At 49.6% G+C, this 21,194-nt stretch overlaps 1 protein-coding gene across 1 annotated transcript in view; it reads left to right on the top strand.

Moving 5' to 3' along the window:
- Positions 1-21,194, top strand: part of LOC135532609 (glutamate receptor ionotropic, NMDA 2A-like) — a 39,757-nt gene that overhangs the window by 4,977 nt on the left and 13,586 nt on the right. Inside the window, exon 2 of the mRNA XM_064960083.1 lies at positions 20,832-21,015. Coding sequence (XP_064816155.1) covers positions 20,832-21,015 — 184 coding nt within the window. The remainder of the gene's footprint in view (positions 1-20,831; positions 21,016-21,194) is intronic.

The following is a 21,194-nucleotide window of genomic DNA, read 5'->3' as shown; positions in this document are numbered from 1 at the left end:
TCTTTCTGCCATCTCTTAGCCTGGGTTAGGGCCAGTCTCATTCTACTGTCTCTTAGCCTGAGTTAGAGCCAGTCTGTTTCTACTGTCTCAGCCTGGGTTAGGGCCAGTCTCTTTCTACTGTCTCTTAGCCTGGGTTAGGGCCAGTCTATTTCTACTGTATCTTAGCCTGGATTCGGGCCAGTCTCTTTCTACTGTATCTCAGCCTGGTTTAGGGCCGGTCTGTTTCTACTTTCTCAGCAAGGTTTAGGGCCAGTCTCTTTCTGCCATCTCTTAGCCTGGGTTAGGGCCAGTCTCATTCTACTGTCTCTTAGCCTGGGTTAGAGCCAGTCTGTTTCTACTGTCTCAGCCTGGGTTAGGGCCAGTCTCTTTCTACTGTCTCTTAGCCTGGGTTAGGGCCAGTCTATTTCTACTGTATCTTAGCCTGGGTTAGGGCCAGTCTCTTCCTACTGTATCTCAGCCTGGGTTAGGGCCAGTCTCTTTCTATTGGCTCTTATCCTGGATTAGGACCAGTCTCTTTCTACTGTCTCTTATCCTGGGTTAGGATCAGTCTCTTTCTACTGTCTCAGCCTGGGTTAGGGCCAGTCTGTTTCTACTGTCTCAGCCTGGGTTAGGGCCAGTTTCTTCTACTGTCTCTTAGCCTGGGTTAGGGCCAGTCTCTTTCTACTGTCTCTTATCCTGGATTAGGATCTGTCTGTTTCTACTGTCTCTTATCCTGGATTAGGGCCAGTCTCTTCTACTGTCTCTTAGCCTGGGTTAGGGCCAGTCTCTTCTACAGTCTCTTATCCTGGATTAGGATCAGTCTCTTCTACTGTCTCTTATCCTGGGTTAGGGCCAGTCTCTTTCTACTGTCTTATCCTGGGTTAGGGCCAGTCTCTTTCTACTGTCTCTTATCCTGGGTTAGGGCCAGTCTCTTTCTACTGTCTTAGCCTGGGTTAGGGCCAGTCTCTTCTACAGTCTCTTATCCTGGATTAGGATCAGTCTCTTTCTACTGTCTCTTAGCCTGGGTTAGGGCCAGTCTCTTCTACTGTCTCTTAGCCTGGGTTAGGGCCAGTCTCTTCTACTGTCTCTTATCCTGGGTTAGGGCCAGTCTCTTCTACTGTCTCTTATCCTGGGTTAGGGCCAGTCTCTTTCTACTGTCTTAGCCTGGGTTAGGGCCAGTCTCTTCTACAGTCTCTTATCCTGGGTTAGGGCCAGTCTCTTTCTATTGGCTCTTATCCTGGATTAGGAGCAGTCTCTTTCTACTGTCTCTTATCCTGGGTTAGGATCAGTCTCTTTCTACTGTCTCTTATCCTGGATTAGGATCTGTCTGTTTCTACTGTCTCTTATCCTGGGTTAGGGCCAGTCTCTTCTACTGTCTCTTATCCTGGGTTAGGATCAGTCTCTTTCTACTGTCTCTTATCCTGGATTAGGATCTGTCTGTTTCTACTGTCTCTTATCCTGGATTAGGGCCAGTCTCTTCTACTGTCTCTTATCCTGGGTTAGGATCAGTCTCTTTCTACTGTCTCTTATCCTGGATTAGGATCTGTCTGTTTCTACTGTCTCTTATCCTGGATTAGGGCCAGTCTCTTCTACTGTCTCTTATCCTGGGTTAGGATCAGTCTCTTTCTACTGTCTCTTAGCCTGGTTTAGGGCCAGTCTCTTTCTGCCATCTCTTAGCCTGGGTTAGGGCCAGTCTCTTTCTACTGTATCTCAGCCTGAGTTAGGGCCAGTCTGTTTCAACTGTCTTAGCCTGGGTTAGGGCCAGTCTGTTTCTACTGTTTCTTAGCCTGGTTTAGGGCCGGTCTGTTTCTACTTTCTCAGCCTGGTTTAGGGCCAGTCTCTTTCTGCCATCTCTTAGCCTGGGTTAGGGCCAGTCTCATTCTACTGTCTCTTAGCCTGAGTTAGAGCCAGTCTGTTTCTACTGTCTCAGCCTGGGTTAGGGCCAGTCTCTTTCTACTGTCTCTTAGCCTGGGTTAGGGCGAGTCTATTTCTACTGTATCTTAGCCTGGATTCGGGCCAGTCTCTTTCTACTGTATCTCAGCCTGGTTTAGGGCCGGTCTGTTTCTACTTTCTCAGCAAGGTTTAGGGCCAGTCTCTTTCTGCCATCTCTTAGCCTGGGTTAGGGCCAGTCTCATTCTACTGTCTCTTAGCCTGGGTTAGAGCCAGTCTGTTTCTACTGTCTCAGCCTGGGTTAGGGCCAGTCTCTTTCTACTGTCTCTTAGCCTGGGTTAGGGCCAGTCTCTTTCTACTGTATCTCAGCCTGAGTTAGGGCCAGTCTGTTTCAACTGTCTTAGCCTGGGTTAGGGCCAGTCTGTTTCTACTGTTTCTTAGCCTGGTTTAGGGCCGGTCTGTTTCTACTTTCTCAGCCTGGTTTAGGGCCAGTCTCTTTCTGCCATCTCTTAGCCTGGGTTAGGGCCAGTCTCATTCTACTGTCTCTTAGCCTGAGTTAGAGCCAGTCTGTTTCTACTGTCTCAGCCTGGGTTAGGGCCAGTCTCTTTCTACTGTCTCTTAGCCTGGGTTAGGGCCAGTCTATTTCTACTGTATCTTAGCCTGGATTCGGGCCAGTCTCTTTCTACTGTATCTCAGCCTGAGTTAGGGCCAGTCTGTTTCAACTGTCTTAGCCTGGGTTAGGGCCAGTCTGTTTCTACTGTTTCTTAGCCTGGTTTAGGGCCGGTCTGTTTCTACTTTCTCAGCCTGGTTTAGGGCCAGTCTCTTTCTGCCATCTCTTAGCCTGGGTTAGGGCCAGTCTCATTCTACTGTCTCTTAGCCTGAGTTAGAGCCAGTCTGTTTCTACTGTCTCAGCCTGGGTTAGGGCCAGTCTCTTTCTACTGTCTCTTAGCCTGGGTTAGGGCGAGTCTATTTCTACTGTATCTTAGCCTGGATTCGGGCCAGTCTCTTTCTACTGTATCTCAGCCTGGTTTAGGGCCGGTCTGTTTCTACTTTCTCAGCAAGGTTTAGGGCCAGTCTCTTTCTGCCATCTCTTAGCCTGGGTTAGGGCCAGTCTCATTCTACTGTCTCTTAGCCTGGGTTAGAGCCAGTCTGTTTCTACTGTCTCAGCCTGGGTTAGGGCCAGTCTCTTTCTACTGTCTCTTAGCCTGGGTTAGGGCCAGTCTCTTTCTACTGTATCTCAGCCTGAGTTAGGGCCAGTCTGTTTCAACTGTCTTAGCCTGGGTTAGGGCCAGTCTGTTTCTACTGTTTCTTAGCCTGGTTTAGGGCCGGTCTGTTTCTACTTTCTCAGCCTGGTTTAGGGCCAGTCTCTTTCTGCCATCTCTTAGCCTGGGTTAGGGCCAGTCTCATTCTACTGTCTCTTAGCCTGAGTTAGAGCCAGTCTGTTTCTACTGTCTCAGCCTGGGTTAGGGCCAGTCTCTTTCTACTGTCTCTTAGCCTGGGTTAGGGCCAGTCTATTTCTACTGTATCTTAGCCTGGATTCGGGCCAGTCTCTTTCTACTGTATCTCAGCCTGGTTTAGGGCCGGTCTGTTTCTACTTTCTCAGCAAGGTTTAGGGCCAGTCTCTTTCTGCCATCTCTTAGCCTGGGTTAGGGCCAGTCTCATTCTACTGTCTCTTAGCCTGGGTTAGAGCCAGTCTGTTTCTACTGTCTCAGCCTGGGTTAGGGCCAGTCTCTTCCTACTGTATCTCAGCCTGGGTTAGGGCCAGTCTCTTTCTATTGGCTCTTATCCTGGATTAGGACCAGTCTCTTTCTACTGTCTCTTATCCTGGGTTAGGATCAGTCTCTTTCTACTGTCTCAGCCTGGGTTAGGGCCAGTCTGTTTCTACTGTCTCAGCCTGGGTTAGGGCCAGTTTCTTCTACTGTCTCTTAGCCTGGGTTAGGGCCAGTCTCTTTCTACTGTCTCTTATCCTGGATTAGGATCTGTCTGTTTCTACTGTCTCTTATCCTGGATTAGGGCCAGTCTCTTCTACTGTCTCTTATCCTGGGTTAGGATCAGTCTGTTTCTACTGTCTCTTATCCTGGATTAGGATCTGTCTGTTTCTACTGTCTCTTATCCTGGATTAGGGCCAGTCTCTTCTACTGTCTCTTATCCTGGATTAGGATCAGTCTCTTTCTATTGTCTCTCAGCCTGGGTTAGAGCCCGACTCTTTCTACTGTCTCTTAGCCTGGATTAGGGCCAGTCTCTTTCTGCCATCTCTTAGCCTGGGTTAGGGCCAGTCTCATTCTACTGTCTCTTAGCCTGGGTTAGAGCCAGTCTGTTTCTACTGTCTCAGCCTGGGTTAGGGCCAGTTCTCATTCTACTGTCTCTTAGCCTGGGTTAGGGCCAGTCTTTTTCTACTGTATCTTAGCCTGGATTCGGGCCAGTCTCTTTCCACTGTATCTTAGCCTGGGTTAGGGCCAGTCTCTTTCTACTGTCTCAGCCTGGGTTAGGGCCAGTCTCTTTCTACTGTATCTTAACCTGGGTTAGGGTCAGTCTCATTCTACTGTCTCAGCCTGGGTTAAGGCCTATCTCTTTCTACTGTCTTAGCCTTGGTTTGGGCCAGTCTCTTTCTGCCATCTCTTAGCCTGGGTTAGGGGCAGTCTCTTCCTACTGTATCTCAGCCTGGTTTAGGGCCAGTCTGTTTCTATTGTCTCTCAGCCTGGGTTAGGGCCAGTCTGTTTCTATTGTCTCTCAGCCTGGGTTAGGGCCAGTCTGTTTCTACTGTCTCTTAGCCTGGGTTAGGGCCAGTCTGTTTCTACTGTCTCTTATCCTGGATTAGGATCAGTCTCTTTCTACTGTCTCTTAGCCTGGGTAGGGCCAGTCTCTTTCTACTGTCTCTCAGCCTGGGTTAGGGCCCGACTCGTTCTACTGTCTCCTAGCCTGGGTTAGGGCCAGTCTCTTTCAACTGTCTTAGCCTGGGTTAGGGCCAGTCTGTTTCTATTGTCTCTCAGCCTGGGTTAGGGCCAGTCTGTTTCTACTGTCTCTTAGCCTGGGTTAGGGCCAGTCTGTTTCTACTGTCTCTTATCCTGGATTAGGATCAGTCTCATTCTACTGTCTCTTAGCCTGGGTTAGGGCCAGTCTGTTTCTACTGTCTCAGCCTAGGTTAGGGCCAGTCTCTTTCTACTGTCTCTTAGCCTGGGTTAGGGCCCGACTCTTTCTACTGTCTCTAGCCTGGGTTAGGGTCAGTCTCTTTCTACTGTCTTAGCCTTGGTTTGGGCCAGTCTCTTTCTGCCATCTCTTATCCTGGATTAGGATCTGTCTGTTTCTACTGTCTCTTATCCTGGGTTAGGGCCAGTCTCGTCTACTGTCTCTTATCCTGGGTTAGGATCAGTCTCTTTCTACTGTCTCTTATCCTGGATTAGGATCTGTCTGTTTCTACAGTCTCTTATCCTGGATTAGGGCCAGTCTCTTCTACTGTCTCTTATCCTGGGTTAGGATCAGTCTGTTTCTACTGTCTCTTATCCTGGATTAGGATCAGTCTCTTTCTATTGTCTCTCAGCCTGGGTTAGAGCCCGACTCTTTCTACTGTCTCTTAGCCTGGTTTAGGGCCAGTCTCTTTCTGCCATCTCTTAGCCTGGGTTAGGGCCAGTCTCTTTCTACTGTATCTCAGCCTGAGTTAGGGCCAGTCTGTTTCAACTGTCTTAGCCTGGGTTAGGGCCAGTCTGTTTCTACTGTTTCTTAGCCTGGTTTAGGGCCGGTCTGTTTCTACTTTCTCAGCCTGGTTTAGGGCCAGTCTCTTTCTGCCATCTCTTAGCCTGGGTTAGGGCCAGTCTCATTCTACTGTCTCTTAGCCTGAGTTAGAGCCAGTCTGTTTCTACTGTCTCAGCCTGGGTTAGGGCCAGTCTCTTTCTACTGTCTCTTAGCCTGGGTTAGGGCCAGTCTATTTCTACTGTATCTTAGCCTGGATTCGGGCCAGTCTCTTTCTAATGTATCTTAGCCTGGGTTAGGGCCAGTCTCTTTCTACTGTATCTTAGCCTGGATTCGGGCCAGACTCTTTCTACTGTCTCCTAGCCTGGGTTAGGGCCAGTCTCATTCTACTGTCTCTTAGCCTGAGTTAGAGCCAGTCTGTTTCTACTGTCTCAGCCTGGGTTAGGGCCAGTCTCTTTCTACTGTCTCTTAGCCTGGGTTAGGGCCAGTCTATTTCTACTGTATCTTAGCCTGGATTCGGGCCAGTCTCTTTCTAATGTATCTTAGCCTGGGTTAGGGCCAGTCTCTTTCTACTGTATCTTAGCCTGGATTCGGGCCAGTCTCTTTCTGCCATCTCTTAGCCTGGGTTAGGGCCAGTCTCTTTCTACTGTATCTTAGCCTGGATTCGGGCCAGTCTCTTTCTAATGTATCTTAGCCTGGGTTAGGGCCAGTCTCTTCCTACTGTATCTCAGCCTGAGTTAGGGCCAGTCTCTTTCTATTGGCTCTTATCCTGGATTAGGACCAGTCTCTTTCTACTGTCTCTTATCCTGGGTTAGGATCAGTCTCTTTCTACTGTCTCTTATCCTGGATTAGGATCTGTCTGTTTCTACTGTCTCTTATCCTGGGTTAGGGCCAGTCTCTTCTACTGTCTCTTATCCTGGGTTAGGATCTGTCTGTTTCTACTGTCTCTTATCTTGGATTAGGGCCAGTCTCTTCTACTGTCTCTTATCCTGGGTTAGGATCAGTCTGTTTCTACTGTCTCTTATCCTGGATTAGGATCAGTCTCTTTCTATTGTCTCTCAGCCTGGGTTAGAGCCCGACTCTTTCTACTGTCTCTTAGCCTGTCATAGGGCCAGTCTCTTTCTGCCATCTCTTAGCCTGGGTTAGGGCCAGTCTCTTTCTACTGTATCTCAGCCTGAGTTAGGGCCAGTCTGTTTCAACTGTCTTAGCCTGGGTTAGGGCCAGTCTGTTTCTACTGTTTCTTAGCCTGGTTTAGGGCCGGTCTGTTTCTACTTTCTCAGCCTGGTTTAGGGCCAGTCTCTTTCTGCCATCTCTTAGCCTGGGTTAGGGCCAGTCTCATTCTACTGTCTCTTAGCCTGGGTTAGAGCCAGTCTGTTTCTACTGTCTCAGCCTGGGTTAGGGCCAGTCTCTTTCTACTGTCTCTTAGCCTGGGTTAGGGCCAGTCTATTTCTACTGTATCTTAGCCTGGGTTAGGGCCAGTCTCTTCCTACTGTATCTCAGCCTGGGTTAGGGCCAGTCTATTTCTACTGTATCTTAGCCTGGGTTAGGGCCAGTCTCTTCCTACTGTATCTCAGCCTGGGTTAGGGCCAGTCTCTTTCTACTGTCTCTTAGCCTGGGTTAGGGCCAGTCTATTTCTACTGTATCTTAGCCTGGGTTAGGGCCAGTCTCTTCCTACTGTATCTCAGCCTGGGTTAGGGCCAGTCTCTTTCTATTGGCTCTTATCCTGGATTAGGACCAGTCTCTTTCTACTGTCTCTTATCCTGGGTTAGGATCAGTCTCATTCTACTGTCTCAGCCTGGGTTAGGGCCAGTCTGTTTCTACTGTCTCAGCCTGGGTTAGGGCCAGTTTCTTCTACTGTCTCTTAGCCTGGGTTAGGGCCAGTCTCTTTCTACTGTCTCTTATCCTGGATTAGGATCTGTCTGTTTCTACTGTCTCTTATCCTGGATTAGGGCCAGTCTCTTCTACTGTCTCTTATCCTGGGTTAGGATCAGTCTGTTTCTACTGTCTCTTATCCTGGATTAGGATCCAGTCTCTTTCTATTGTCTCTCAGCCTGGGTTAGAGCCCGACTCTTTCTACTGTCTCTTAGCCTGTCATAGGGCCAGTCTCTTTCTGCCATCTCTTAGCCTGGGTTAGGGCCAGTCTCTTTCTACTGTATCTCAGCCTGAGTTAGGGCCAGTCTGTTTCAACTGTCTTAGCCTGGGTTAGGGCCAGTCTGTTTCTACTGTTTCTTAGCCTGGTTTAGGGCCGGTCTGTTTCTACTTTCTCAGCCTGGTTTAGGGCCAGTCTCTTTCTGCCATCTCTTAGCCTGGGTTAGGGCCAGTCTCATTCTACTGTCTCTTAGCCTGGGTTAGAGCCAGTCTGTTTCTACTGTCTCAGCCTGGGTTAGGGCCAGTCTCTTTCTACTGTCTCTTAGCCTGGGTTAGGGCCAGTCTATTTCTACTGTATCTTAGCCTGGGTTAGGGCCAGTCTCTTCCTACTGTATCTCAGCCTGGGTTAGGGCCAGTCTATTTCTACTGTATCTTAGCCTGGGTTAGGGCCAGTCTCTTCCTACTGTATCTCAGCCTGGGTTAGGGCCAGTCTCTTTCTACTGTCTCTTAGCCTGGGTTAGGGCCAGTCTATTTCTACTGTATCTTAGCCTGGGTTAGGGCCAGTCTCTTCCTACTGTATCTAAGCCTGGGTTAGGGCCAGTCTCTTTCTATTGGCTCTTATCCTGGATTAGGACCAGTCTCTTTCTACTGTCTCTTATCCTGGGTTAGGATCAGTCTCATTCTACTGTCTCAGCCTGGGTTAGGGCCAGTCTGTTTCTACTGTCTCAGCCTGGGTTAGGGCCAGTTTCTTCTACTGTCTCTTAGCCTGGGTTAGGGCCAGTCTCTTTCTACTGTCTCTTATCCTGGATTAGGATCTGTCTGTTTCTACTGTCTCTTATCCTGGATTAGGGCCAGTCTCTTCTACTGTCTCTTATCCTGGGTTAGGATCAGTCTGTTTCTACTGTCTCTTATCCTGGATTAGGATCAGTCTCTTTCTATTGTCTCTCAGCCTGGGTTAGAGCCCGACTCTTTCTACTGTCTCTTAGCCTGGTTTAGGGCCAGTCTCTTTCTGCCATCTCTTAGCCTGGGTTAGGGCCAGTCTCTTTCTACTGTATCTCAGCCTGAGTTAGGGCCATTCTGTTTCAACTGTCTTAGCCTGGGTTAGGGCCAGTCTGTTTCTACTGTTTCTTAGCCTGGTTTAGGGCCGGTCTGTTTCTACTTTCTCAGCCTGGTTTAGGGCCAGTCTCTTTCTGCCATCTCTTAGCCTGGGTTAGGGCCAGTCTCATTCTACTGTCTCTTAGCCTGGGTTAGAGCCAGTCTGTTTCTACTGTCTCAGCCTGGGTTAGGGCCAGTTCTCATTCTACTGTCTCTTAGCCTGGGTTAGGGCCAGTCTATTTCTACTGTATCTTAGCCTGGATTCGGGCCAGTCTCTTTCCACTGTATCTTAGCCTGGGTTAGGGCCAGTCTCTTTCTACTGTCTCTTATTCTGGGTTAGGGCCAGTCTCTTTCTACTGTCTCTTATCCTGGATTAGGGCCAGTCTCTTTCTACTGTCTTAGCCTGGGTTAGGGTCAGTCTGTTTCTACTGTCTCATCCTGGGTTAGGGCCAGTCTCTTTCTACTGTCTTAGCCTGGGTTAGGGTCAGTCTGTTTCTACTGTCTCTTAGCCTGGGTTAGGGTCAGTCTGTTTCTACTGTCTCTTAGCCTGGGTTAGGGCCAGTCTCTTTCTACTGTCTCTTAGCCTGGGTTAGGGCCAGTCTCTTTCTACTGTCTCTCAGCCTGGGTTAGGGCCCGACTCGTTCTACTGTCTCTAGCCTGGGTTAGGGCCAGTCTCTTTCAACTGTCTTAGCCTGGGTTAGGGCCAGTCTGTTTCTACTGTTTCTTAGCCTGGTTTAGGGCCGGTCTGTTTCTACTGAATCTCAGCCTGGTTTAGGGCCAGTATGTTTCTACTCTATCTTAGCCTGGGTTAGGGCCAGTCTCTTTCTACTGTCTCTTAGCCTGGGTTAGGGCCAGTCTCTTTCTATTGTCTCCTAGCCTGGGTTAGGGCCAGTCTCTTTCTACTGTCTCTTAGCCTGTCATAGGGCCAGTCTCTTTCTGCCATCTCTTAGCCTGGGTTAGGGCCAGTCTCTTTCTACTGTATCTCAGCCTGAGTTAGGGCCAGTCTGTTTCAACTGTCTTAGCCTGGGTTAGGGCCAGTCTGTTTCTACTGTTTCTTAGCCTGGTTTAGGGCCGGTCTGTTTCTACTTTCTCAGCCTGGTTTAGGGCCAGTCTCTTTCTGCCATCTCTTAGCCTGGGTTAGGGCCAGTCTCATTCTACTGTCTCTTAGCCTGGGTTAGAGCCAGTCTGTTTCTACTGTCTCAGCCTGGGTTAGGGCCAGTCTCTTTCTACTGTCTCTTAGCCTGGGTTAGGGCCAGTCTATTTCTACTGTATCTTAGCCTGGGTTAGGGCCAGTCTCTTCCTACTGTATCTCAGCCTGGGTTAGGGCCAGTCTATTTCTACTGTATCTTAGCCTGGGTTAGGGCCAGTCTCTTCCTACTGTATCTCAGCCTGGGTTAGGGCCAGTCTCTTTCTACTGTCTCTTAGCCTGGGTTAGGGCCAGTCTATTTCTACTGTCTCTTATCCTGGGTTAGGATCAGTCTCTTTCTACTGTCTCAGCCTGGGTTAGGGCCAGTTTCTTCTACTGTCTCTTAGCCTGGGTTAGGGCCAGTCTATTTCTACTGTATCTTAGCCTGGGTTAGGGCCAGTCTCTTCCTACTGTATCTCAGCCTGGGTTAGGGCCAGTCTCTTTCTATTGGCTCTTATCCTGGATTAGGACCAGTCTCTTTCTACTGTCTCTTATCCTGGGTTAGGATCAGTCTCTTTCTACTGTCTCAGCCTGGGTTAGGGCCAGTCTCTTTCTACTGTCTCTTATCCTGGATTAGGATCTGTCTGTTACTACTGTCTCTTATCCTGGATTAGGGCCAGTCTCTTCTACTGTCTCTTATCCTGGGTTAGGATCAGTCTGTTTCTACTGTCTCTTATCCTGGATTAGGATCAGTCTCTTTCTATTGTCTCTCAGCCTGGGTTAGAGCCCGACTCTTTCTACTGTCTCTTAGCCTGGCTTAGGGCCAGTCTCTTTCTGCCATCTCTTAGCCTGGGTTAGGGCCAGTCTCTTTCTACTGTATCTCAGCCTGAGTTAGGGCCATTCTGTTTCAACTGTCTTAGCCTGGGTTAGGGCCAGTCTGTTTCTACTGTTTCTTAGCCTGGTTTAGGGCCGGTCTGTTTCTACTTTCTCAGCCTGGTTTAGGGCCAGTCTCTTTCTGCCATCTCTTAGCCTGGGTTAGGGCCAGTCTCATTCTACTGTCTCTTAGCCTGGGTTAGAGCCAGTCTGTTTCTACTGTCTCAGCCTGGGTTAGGGCCAGTTCTCATTCTACTGTCTCTTAGCCTGGGTTAGGGCCAGTCTATTTCTACTGTATCTTAGCCTGGATTAGGGCCAGTCTCTTTCCACTGTATCTTAGCCTGGGTTAGGGCCAGTCTCTTTCTACTGTCTCTTAGCCTGGGTTAGGGCCAGTCTCTTTCTACTGTCTCTTATCCTGGATTAGGGCCAGTCTCTTTCTACTGTCTTAGCCTGGGTTAGGGTCAGTCTGTTTCTACTGTCTCATCCTGGATTAGGGCCAGTCTCTTTCTACTGTCTCAGCCTGGGTTAGGGTCAGTCTCTTTCTACTGTCTCTTATTCTGGGTTAGGGCCAGTCTCTTTCTACTGTCTCTTATCCTGGATTAGGATCAGTCTCTTTCTACTGTCTCTTAGCCTGGGTAGGGCCAGTCTCTTTCTACTGTCTCTCAGCCTGGGTTAGGGCCCGACTCGTTCTACTGTCTCCTAGCCTGGGTTAGGGCCAGTTTCTTTCAACTGTCTTAGCCTGGGTTAGGGCCAGTCTGTTTCTACTGTTTCTTAGCCTGGTTTAGGGCCGGTCTGTTTCTACTGTCTCTCAGCCTGGGCTTTTGGCCAGTCTCTTTCTACTGAATCTCAGCCTGGTTTAGGGCCAGTATGTTTCTACTCTATCTTAGCCTGGGTTAGGGCCAGTCTCTTTCTACTGTCTCTTAGCCTGGGTTAGGGCCAGTCTCTTTCTATTGTCTCCTAGCCTGGGTTAGGGCCAGTCTCTTTCTATTGTCTCAGCCTGGGTTAGGGTCAGTCTCTTTCTACTTTATCTTAGCCTGGGTTAGGGCCAGTCTCTTTCTACTGTCTCTCAGCCTGGGTTAGGGCCAGTATGTTTCTACTGTCTTAGCCTGGGTTTGGGCCAGTCTGTTTCTACTGTCTCTTAGCCTGGGTTCGGGCCAGTCTCTTCTACTGTCTCTCAGCCTGGGTTCGGGCCAGTCTGTTTCTACTGTCTCAGCCTGGGTTAGGGCCAGTCTGTTTCTACTGTCTCAGCCTGGGTTAGGGCCAGTCTGTTTCTATTGTCTCTCAGCCTGGGTTAGGGCCAGTCTGTTTCTACTGTCTCTTAGCCTGGGTTAGGGCCAGTCTGTTTCTACTGTCTCTTATCCTGGATTAGGATCAGTCTCTTTCTACTGTCTCTTAGCCTGGGTAGGGCCAGTCTCTTTCTACTGTCTCTCAGCCTGGGTTGGGGCCCGACTCGTTCTACTGTCTCCTAGCCTGGGTTAGGGCCAGTCTCTTTCAACTGTCTTAGCCTGGGTTAGGGCCAGTCTGTTTCTATTGTCTCTCAGCCTGGGTTAGGGCCAGTCTGTTTCTACTGTCTCTTAGCCTGGGTTAGGGCCAGTCTGTTTCTACTGTCTCTTATCCTGGATTAGGATCAGTCTCATTCTACTGTCTCTTAGCCTGGGTTAGGGCCAGTCTGTTTCTACTGTCTCAGCCTAGGTTAGGGCCAGTCTCTTTCTACTGTCTCTTAGCCTGGGTTGGGGCCCGACTCTTTCTACTGTCTCCTAGCCTGGGTTAGGGTCAGTCTCTTTCTACTGTCTTAGCCTTGGTTTGGGCCAGTCTCTTTCTGCCATCTCTTATCCTGGATTAGGATCTGTCTGTTTCTACTGTCTCTTATCCTGGGTTAGGGCCAGTCTCGTCTACTGTCTCTTATCCTGGGTTAGGATCAGTCTCTTTCTACTGTCTCTTATCCTGGATTAGGATCTGTCTGTTTCTACAGTCTCTTATCCTGGATTAGGGCCAGTCTCTTCTACTGTCTCTTATCCTGGGTTAGGATCAGTCTGTTTCTACTGTCTCTTATCCTGGATTAGGATCAGTCTCTTTCTATTGTCTCTCAGCCTGGGTTAGAGCCCGACTCTTTCTACTGTCTCTTAGCCTGGTTTAGGGCCAGTCTCTTTCTGCCATCTCTTAGCCTGGGTTAGGGCCAGTCTCTTTCTACTGTATCTCAGCCTGAGTTAGGGCCAGTCTGTTTCAACTGTCTTAGCCTGGGTTAGGGCCAGTCTGTTTCTACTGTTTCTTAGCCTGGTTTAGGGCCGGTCTGTTTCTACTTTCTCAGCCTGGTTTAGGGCCAGTCTCTTTCTGCCATCTCTTAGCCTGGGTTAGGGCCAGTCTCATTCTACTGTCTCTTAGCCTGAGTTAGAGGCAGTCTGTTTCTACTGTCTCAGCCTGGGTTAGGGCCAGTCTCTTTCTACTGTCTCTTAGCCTGGGTTAGGGCCAGTCTATTTCTACTGTATCTTAGCCTGGATTCGGGCCAGTCTCTTTCTAATGTATCTTAGCCTGGGTTAGGGCCAGTCTCTTTCTACTGTATCTTAGCCTGGATTCGGGCCAGACTCTTTCTACTGTCTCCTAGCCTGGGTTAGGGCCAGTCTCATTCTACTGTCTCTTAGCCTGAGTTAGAGCCAGTCTGTTTCTACTGTCTCAGCCTGGGTTAGGGCCAGTCTCTTTCTACTGTCTCTTAGCCTGGGTTAGGGCCAGTCTATTTCTACTGTATCTTAGCCTGGATTCGGGCCAGTCTCTTTCTAATGTATCTTAGCCTGGGTTAGGGCCAGTCTCTTTCTACTGTATCTTAGCCTGGATTCGGGCCAGTCTCTTTCTGCCATCTCTTAGCCTGGGTTAGGGCCAGTCTCTTCCTACTGTATCTCAGCCTGAGTTAGGGCCAGTCTCTTTCTATTGGCTCTTATCCTGGATTAGGACCAGTCTCTTTCTACTGTCTCTTATCCTGGGTTAGGATCAGTCTCTTTCTACTGTCTCTTATCCTGGATTAGGATCTGTCTGTTTCTACTGTCTCTTATCCTGGGTTAGGGCCAGTCTCTTCTACTGTCTCTTATCCTGGGTTAGGATCTGTCTGTTTCTACTGTCTCTTATCTTGGATTAGGGCCAGTCTCTTCTACTGTCTCTTATCCTGGGTTAGGATCAGTCTGTTTCTACTGTCTCTTATCCTGGATTAGGATCAGTCTCTTTCTATTGTCTCTCAGCCTGGGTTAGAGCCCGACTCTTTCTACTGTCTCTTAGCCTGTCATAGGGCCAGTCTCTTTCTGCCATCTCTTAGCCTGGGTTAGGGCCAGTCTCTTTCTACTGTATCTCAGCCTGAGTTAGGGCCAGTCTGTTTCAACTGTCTTAGCCTGGGTTAGGGCCAGTCTGTTTCTACTGTTTCTTAGCCTGGTTTAGGGCCGGTCTGTTTCTACTTTCTCAGCCTGGTTTAGGGCCAGTCTCTTTCTGCCATCTCTTAGCCTGGGTTAGGGCCAGTCTCATTCTACTGTCTCTTAGCCTGGGTTAGAGCCAGTCTGTTTCTACTGTCTCAGCCTGGGTTAGGGCCAGTCTCTTTCTACTGTCTCTTAGCCTGGGTTAGGGCCAGTCTATTTCTACTGTATCTTAGCCTGGGTTAGGGCCAGTCTCTTCCTACTGTATCTCAGCCTGGGTTAGGGCCAGTCTATTTCTACTGTATCTTAGCCTGGGTTAGGGCCAGTCTCTTCCTACTGTATCTCAGCCTGGGTTAGGGTCAGTCTCTTTCTACTGTCTCTTAGCCTGGTTAGGGCCAGTCTATTTCTACTGTATCTTAGCCTGGGTTAGGGCCAGTCTCTTCCTACTGTATCTCAGCCTGGGTTAGGGCCAGTCTATTTCTACTGTATCTTAGCCTGGGTTAGGGCCAGTCTCTTCCTACTGTATCTCAGCCTGGGTTAGGGTCAGTCTCTTTCTACTGTCTCTTAGCCTGGGTTAGGGCCAGTCTATTTCTACTGTATCTTAGCCTGGGTTAGGGCCAGTCTCTTCCTACTGTATCTCAGCCTGGGTTAGGGCCAGTCTGTTTCTACTGTCTCATCCTGGGTTAGGGCCAGTCTCTTTCTACTGTCTTAGCCTGGGTTAGGGTCAGTCTGTTTCTACTGTCTCTTAGCCTGGGTTAGGGCCAGTCTGTTTCTACTGTCTCTTATCCTGGATTAGGATCAGTCTCTTTCTACTGTCTCTTAGCCTGGGTAGGGCCAGTCTCTTTCTACTGTCTCTCAGCCTGGGTTAGGGCCCGACTCGTTCTACTGTCTCCTAGCCTGGGTTAGGGCCAGTCTCTTTCAACTGTCTTAGCCTGGGTTAGGGCCAGTCTGTTTCTACTGTTTCTTAGCCTGGTTTAGGGCCGGTCTGTTTCTACTGTCTCTCAGCCTGGGCTTTTGGCCAGTCTCTTTCTACTGAATCTCAGCCTGGTTTAGGGCCAGTATGTTTCTACTCTATCTTAGCCTGGGTTAGGGCCAGTCTCTTTCTACTGTCTCTTAGCCTGGGTTAGGGCCAGTCTCTTTCTATTGTCTCCTAGCCTGGGTTAGGGCCAGTCTCTTTCTATTGTCTCAGCCTGGGTTAGGGTCAGTCTCTTTCTACTTTATCTTAGCCTGGGTTAGGGCCAGTTTCTTTCTACTGTCTCTCAGCCTGGGTTAGGGCCAGTATGTTTCTACTGTCTTAGCCTGGGTTTGGGCCAGTCTGTTTCTACTGTCTCTTAGCCTGGGTTAGGGCCGGTCTGTTTCTACTGTCTCAGCCTGGGTTATGGCCAGTCTCTTCTACTGTCTCTTAGCCTGGGTTCGGGCCAGTCTCTTTCTACTGTCTCTTAGCCTGGGTTAGGGCCAGTCTCTTTCTACTGTCTTATCCTGGGTTAGGGCCAGTCTCTTCTACTGTCTCTTAGCCTGGGTTCGGGCCAGTCTCTTTCTACTGCCTCCTAGCCTGGATTAGGGTCCAGTCTCGTTCTACTGTATCTCAGCCTGGGTTAGGGCCAGTCTCTTTCTATTGTCTCTCAGCCTGGGTTATGGCCAGTCTCTTTCTATTGTCTCAGCCTGGGTTAGGACCAGTCTCTTTCTACTGTCTCAGCCTGGGTTATGGCCAGTCTCTTCTACTGTCTCTTAGCCTGGGTTCGGGCCAGTCTCTTTCTACTGTCTCAGCCTGGGTTAGGGCCAGTATGTTTCTACTGTCTCTTAGCCTGGGTTAGGGCCAGTCTCTTTCTATTGTCTCCTAGCCTGGGTTAGGGCCAGTCTCTTCTACTGTCTCTTATCCTGGGTTAGGATCTGTCTGTTTCTACTGTCTCTTATCTTGGATTAGGGCCAGTCTCTTCTACTGTCTCTTATCCTGGGTTAGGATCAGTCTGTTTCTACTGTCTCTTATCCTGGATTAGGATCAGTCTCTTTCTATTGTCTCTCAGCCTGGGTTAGAGCCCGACTCTTTCTACTGTCTCTTAGCCTGGCTTAGGGCCAGTCTCTTTCTGCCATCTCTTAGCCTGGGTAGGGCCAGTCTCTTTCTACTGTCTTAGCCTGAGTTAGGGCCAGTATGTTTCAACTGTCTTAGCCTGAGTTAGGGCCAGTCTCTTTCTGCCATCTCTTAGCCTGGGTTAGGGCCAGTCTGTTTCAACTGTCTTAGCCTGAGTTAGGGCCAGTCTGTTTCAACTGTCTTAGCCTGGGTTAGGGCCAGTCTGTTTCTATTGTCTCAGCCTGGGTTAGGGCCAGTCTGTTTCTACTGTCTCTTAGCCTGGGTTAGGGCCAGTCTGTTTCAACTGTCTTAGCCTGGGTTAGGGCCAGTCTGTTTCTACTGTTTCTTAGCCTGGTTTAGGGCCGGTCTGTTTCTACTTTCTCAGCCTGGTTTAGGGCCAGTCTCTTTCTGCTGTCTCTTAGCCTGGGTTAGGGCCAGTCTCTTTCTACTGTCTCTCAGCCTGGGTTAGGGCCAGTATGTTTCTACTGTCTCTTAGCCTGGGTTAGGGCCAGTCTGTTTCTACTGTCTCTTAGCCTGGGTTAGGGCCGGTCTGTTTCTACTGTCTCAGCCTGGGTTATGGCCAGTCTCTTCTACTGTCTCTTAGCCTGGGTTCGGGCCAGTCTCTTTCTACTGTCTTAGCCTGGGTTATGGCCAGTCTCTTCTACTGTCTCTTAGCCTGGGTTCGGGCCAGTCTCTTTCTACTGCCTCCTAGCCTGGATTAGGGCCAGTCTCTTTCTATTGTCTCAGCCTGGGTTATGGCCAGTCTCTTTCTATTGTCTCAGCCTGGGTTAGGGCCAGTCTCTTTCTAATGTCTCAGCCTGGGTTATGGCCAGTCTCTTCTACTGTCTCTTAGCCTGGGTTCGGGCCAGTCTCTTTCTACTGCCTCCTAGCCTGGATTAGGGTCAGTCTCGTTCTACTGTATCTCAGGCTGGGTTAGGGCCAGTCTCTTTCTATTGTCTCAGCCTGGGTTATGGCCAGTCTGTTTCTACTGTCTCTTATCCTGGGTTAGGGCCAGTCTCTTTCTATTGTCTCAGCCTGGGTTATGGCCAGTCTCTTTCTACTGTCTCAGCCTGGGTTAGGGCCAGTATGTTTCTACTGTCTCTTAGCCTGGGTTAGGGCCAGTCTCTTTCTATTGTCTCCTAGCCTGGGTTAGGGCCAGTCTCTTTCTATTGTCTCAGCCTGGGTTAAGGCCAGTCTCTTTCTACTTTATCTTAGCCTGGGTTAGGGCCAGTATGTTTCTACTGTCTCTTAGCCTGGGTTTGGGCCAGTCTGTTTCTACTGTCTCTTAGCCTGGGTTAGGGCCGGTCTGTTTCTACTGTCTCAGCCTGGGTTATGGCCAGTCTCTTCTACTGTCTCTTAGCCTGGGTTCGGGCCAGTCTCTTTCTACTGTCTCTTAGCCTGGGTTAGGGCCAGTCTCTTTCTACTTTATCTTAGCCTGGGTTAGGGCCAGTCTCTTTCTACTTTATCTTAGCCTGGGTTAGGGCCAGTCTCTTTCTACTGTCTCTCAGCCTGGGTTAGGGTCAGTCTGTTTCTACTGTCTCTTAGCCTGGGTTAGGGCCAGTCTCTTTCTACTGTCTCTTAGCCTGGGTTAGGGCCAGTCTCTTTCTACTGTCTCTTAGCCTGGGTTAGGGCCAGTCTCTTTCTACTGTCTCTCAGCCTGGGTTAGGGCCAGTATGTTTCTACTGTCTCTTAGCCTGGGTTCGGGCCAGTCTCTTTCTACTGTCTCTTAGCCTGGGTTAGGGCCAGTCTCTTTCTATTGTCTCAGCCTGGGTTAGGGTCAGTCTCTTTCTACTGTCTCAGCCTGGGTTATGGCCAGTCTCTTCTACTGTCTCTTAGCCTGGGTTCGGGCCAGTCTCTTTCTACTGTCTCTTAGCCTGGATTAGGGTCAGTCTCGTTCTACTGTATCTCAGCCTGGGTTATGGCCAGTCTCTTTCTATTGTCTCAGCCTGGGTTATGGCCAGTCTCTTTCTATTGTCTCAGCCTGGGTTATGGCCAGTCTCTTCTACTGTCTCTTAGCCTGGGTTAGGGCCAGTCTCTTTCTATTGTCTCAGCCTGGGTTATGGCCAGTCTCTTTCTATTGTCTCAGCCTGGGTTATGGCCAGTCTCTTTCTATTGTCTCAGCCTGGGTTAGGGCCAGTCTCTTTCTAATGTATCTCAGCCTGGGTTAGGGCCAGTCTCTTTCTATTGTCTCAGCCTGGGTTATGGCCAGTCTCTTTCTATTGTCTCAGCCTGGGTTATGGCCAGTCTCTTTCTATTGTCTCAGCCTGGGTTAGGGCCAGTCTCTTTCTATTGTCTCTCAGCCTGGGTTAGTGCCAGTCTCTTACTACTGTATCTTAGCCTGGGTTAGGTCCAGTCTCTTTCTTTTGTCTCTCAGCCTGGATTAGGTCCAGTCTCTGGCACACTCTGCTCTGACATCCACTCCTCCTACCCTGACACCCCTCCTCTTGCCCTGACACACACACAAGAGACAGAGCACAGACTCCAGTTTATTAATCAGTCATGTCCCTCGTGTTGACTCCAGTTTATTTATCAGTCATGTCCCTCGTGTTGACTCCAGTTTATTTATCAGTCATGTCCCTCGTGTTGACTCAAGTTTATGTCATGTCCCTGTCGCTGTGCTGCGCTGAGCAGAGAGGAGAGGAGGTGGAGGAGTTAAGAGGAGTAGTAAGGAGTTAAGAGGAGTAGTGAGGAGTAGTGAGGAGTTAAGAGGAGTAGTGAGGAGTAGTGAGGAGTTAAGAGGAGTAGTGAGGAGTTAAGAGGAGTTAAGAGGAGTAGTGAGGAGTAGTGAGGAGTTAAGAGGAGTAGTGAGGAGTAGTGAGGAGTTAAGAGGAGTAGTGAGGAGTTAAGAGGAGTTAGGAGGAGTCGTGAGGAGTAGTGAGGAGTAGTGAGGAGTTAAGAGGAGTTAAGAGGAGTAGTGAGGAGTAGTGAGGAGTTAAGAGGAGTAGTGAGGAGTAGTGAGGAGTTAAGGGGAGTTAAGAGGTGTAGTGAGGAGTTAAGAGGAGTAGGGAGGAGTAGTGAGGAGTTAAGGGAGTTAAGAGGAATAGTGAGGAGTAGTGAGGAGTTAAGAGGAGTAGTGAGGAGTTAAGAGGAGTAGTAAGGAGTTAAGAGGAGTAGTGAGGAGTAGTGAGGAGTAGTGAGGAGTATTGAGGAGTTAAGAGGAGTTAAGAGGAGTAGTGAGGAGTTAAGAGGAGTAGTGAGGAGTAGTGAGGAGTAGTGAGGAGTTAAGAGTAGTTAAGAGGAGTAGTGAGGAGTTAAGAGGAGTTAGGAGGAGTTAAGAGGAGTTAAGAGTAGTTAAGAGGAGTTAAGGGAGTTAAGAGGAGTAGTGAGGAGTTAAGAGGAGTAGTGAGGAGTTAAGAGGAGTAGTGAGGAGTAGTGAGGAGTATTGAGGAGTTAAGAGGAGTTAAGAGGAGTAGTGAGGAGTTAAGAGGAGTAGTGAGGAGTTAAGAGGAGTAGTGAGGAGTAGTGAGGAGTAGTGAGGAGTTAAGAGTAGTTAAGAGGAGTAGTGAGGAGTTAAGAGGAGTTAGGAGGAGTTAAGAGGAGTTAAGAGTAGTTAAGAGGAGTTAAGAGTAGTTAAGAGGAGTTAAGAGGAGTTAAGAGTAGTTAAGAGGAGTAGTGAGGAGTTAAGAGGAGTAGTGAGGAGTAGTGAGGAGTTAAGAGGAGTTAGGAGGAGTTAAGAGGAGTTAAGAGGAGTTAAGAGTAGTTAAGAGTAGTTAAGAGGAGTTAAGAGGAGTTAAGAGGAGTAGTGAGGAGTTAAGAGGAGTTAGGAGGAGTTAGGAGGAGTAGTGAGGAGGTAAGAGGAGTAGTGAGGAGTAGTGAGGAGTAGTGAGGAGTAGTGAGGAGTAGTGAGGAGTGAAGAGGAGTAGTGAGGAATAGTTAGGAGTTAAGAGGAGTAGTGAGGAGTAGTGAGGAGTGAAGAGGAGTAGTGCTACTACCAAGGGTTACTCTTGTCTGTCTGTCCGTCCGTCCGTCCCTCCCTTCCTCCGTCGCCCCCCTCTCTCTCTCTATGTGTGTGTCTGTTGTCTGTCTGTGTGTGTGTGCTGCCTCACACTAATCTTCTTCCTCTCTCTTTCTGTTCCCTTTTTCCTCCCTTCCTCCCGCCCCCTCTATCACCGTTATCTTCATCACCCCCTCCTCTCTTCCTCATCTCCTCCTCCCCATCTCTTCTTTCCTCCCCCTCCTCCTATCCTCCCCTCCTCTCCCTCTCCCCCCCCCTCCCTCCCCCTCCTCTCCTTTCCTCCCCCTTCCTCCTCCCTCTCCTCCTCCTCCCCCCCCCTCCTCCCCTCCTCCTCCTCATCTCCTCCTCTCCCCTCCTCCTCCTCCCCTCCTCCTCCCCTCCTCCCCTCCTCCTCTCCTCCCTCCTCCTCCTCCTCCCTCCCCCCCTGCCCTCCCTCCCCTCCCCCCCTCCTCCTCTCCCTCCCCCTGCCCTCCCTCCCTCCTCCTCCTCCTCTCCTCCCCCTCCCCCTCCTCCTCCCTCTCCTCCTCCTCCTCTCCTTCTCCTCCTCCTCCTCCTCCTCTCCTCCCCCTGCCCTCCCCTCCTCCTCCTCTCCCTCCCCCTGCCCTCCCCCTCCTCCTCCTCCTCCTCCTCCTCTCCTCCTCCTCCTCCTCTCCTCCTCCTCCTCCTCCTCCTCTCCAGGGTATCTGGTCTTGTGTCCACGGGGTCCATATAGAGTTAAAGAAGAAGCCTCCGGAGTTGGACTTCTCTCCTCAGGCCAACATGTTGCACCTTCTGAAGTCAGCGAAGAAGATCACCCTGTCTTCTTCATCTCCTAAACGCTCCCCGGCCTTGCTGCAGCCCGGTATCATCAACATGATGAAAGGTATGATAAACCCCTGACCTCTAACCCCTGACCTCACATCTCTAACCCAGCACCAAAAATGATAGAATTCCAGGAATCTTTCCAAAAACAACTACCTGGTTGGAGGTTTTCAAATTCCCTGGGAATATTACGACCGGGACTTCGGGAAAAATGTTGGGGAATTTTATCAGGAAATTATA

This window comes from Oncorhynchus masou, unplaced genomic scaffold (assembly GCF_036934945.1).
Source record: "Oncorhynchus masou masou isolate Uvic2021 unplaced genomic scaffold, UVic_Omas_1.1 unplaced_scaffold_1941, whole genome shotgun sequence".
NCBI lineage: Eukaryota > Metazoa > Chordata > Actinopteri > Salmoniformes > Salmonidae > Oncorhynchus > Oncorhynchus masou.
This window is presented reverse-complemented; position numbering and strand designations above follow the sequence as displayed.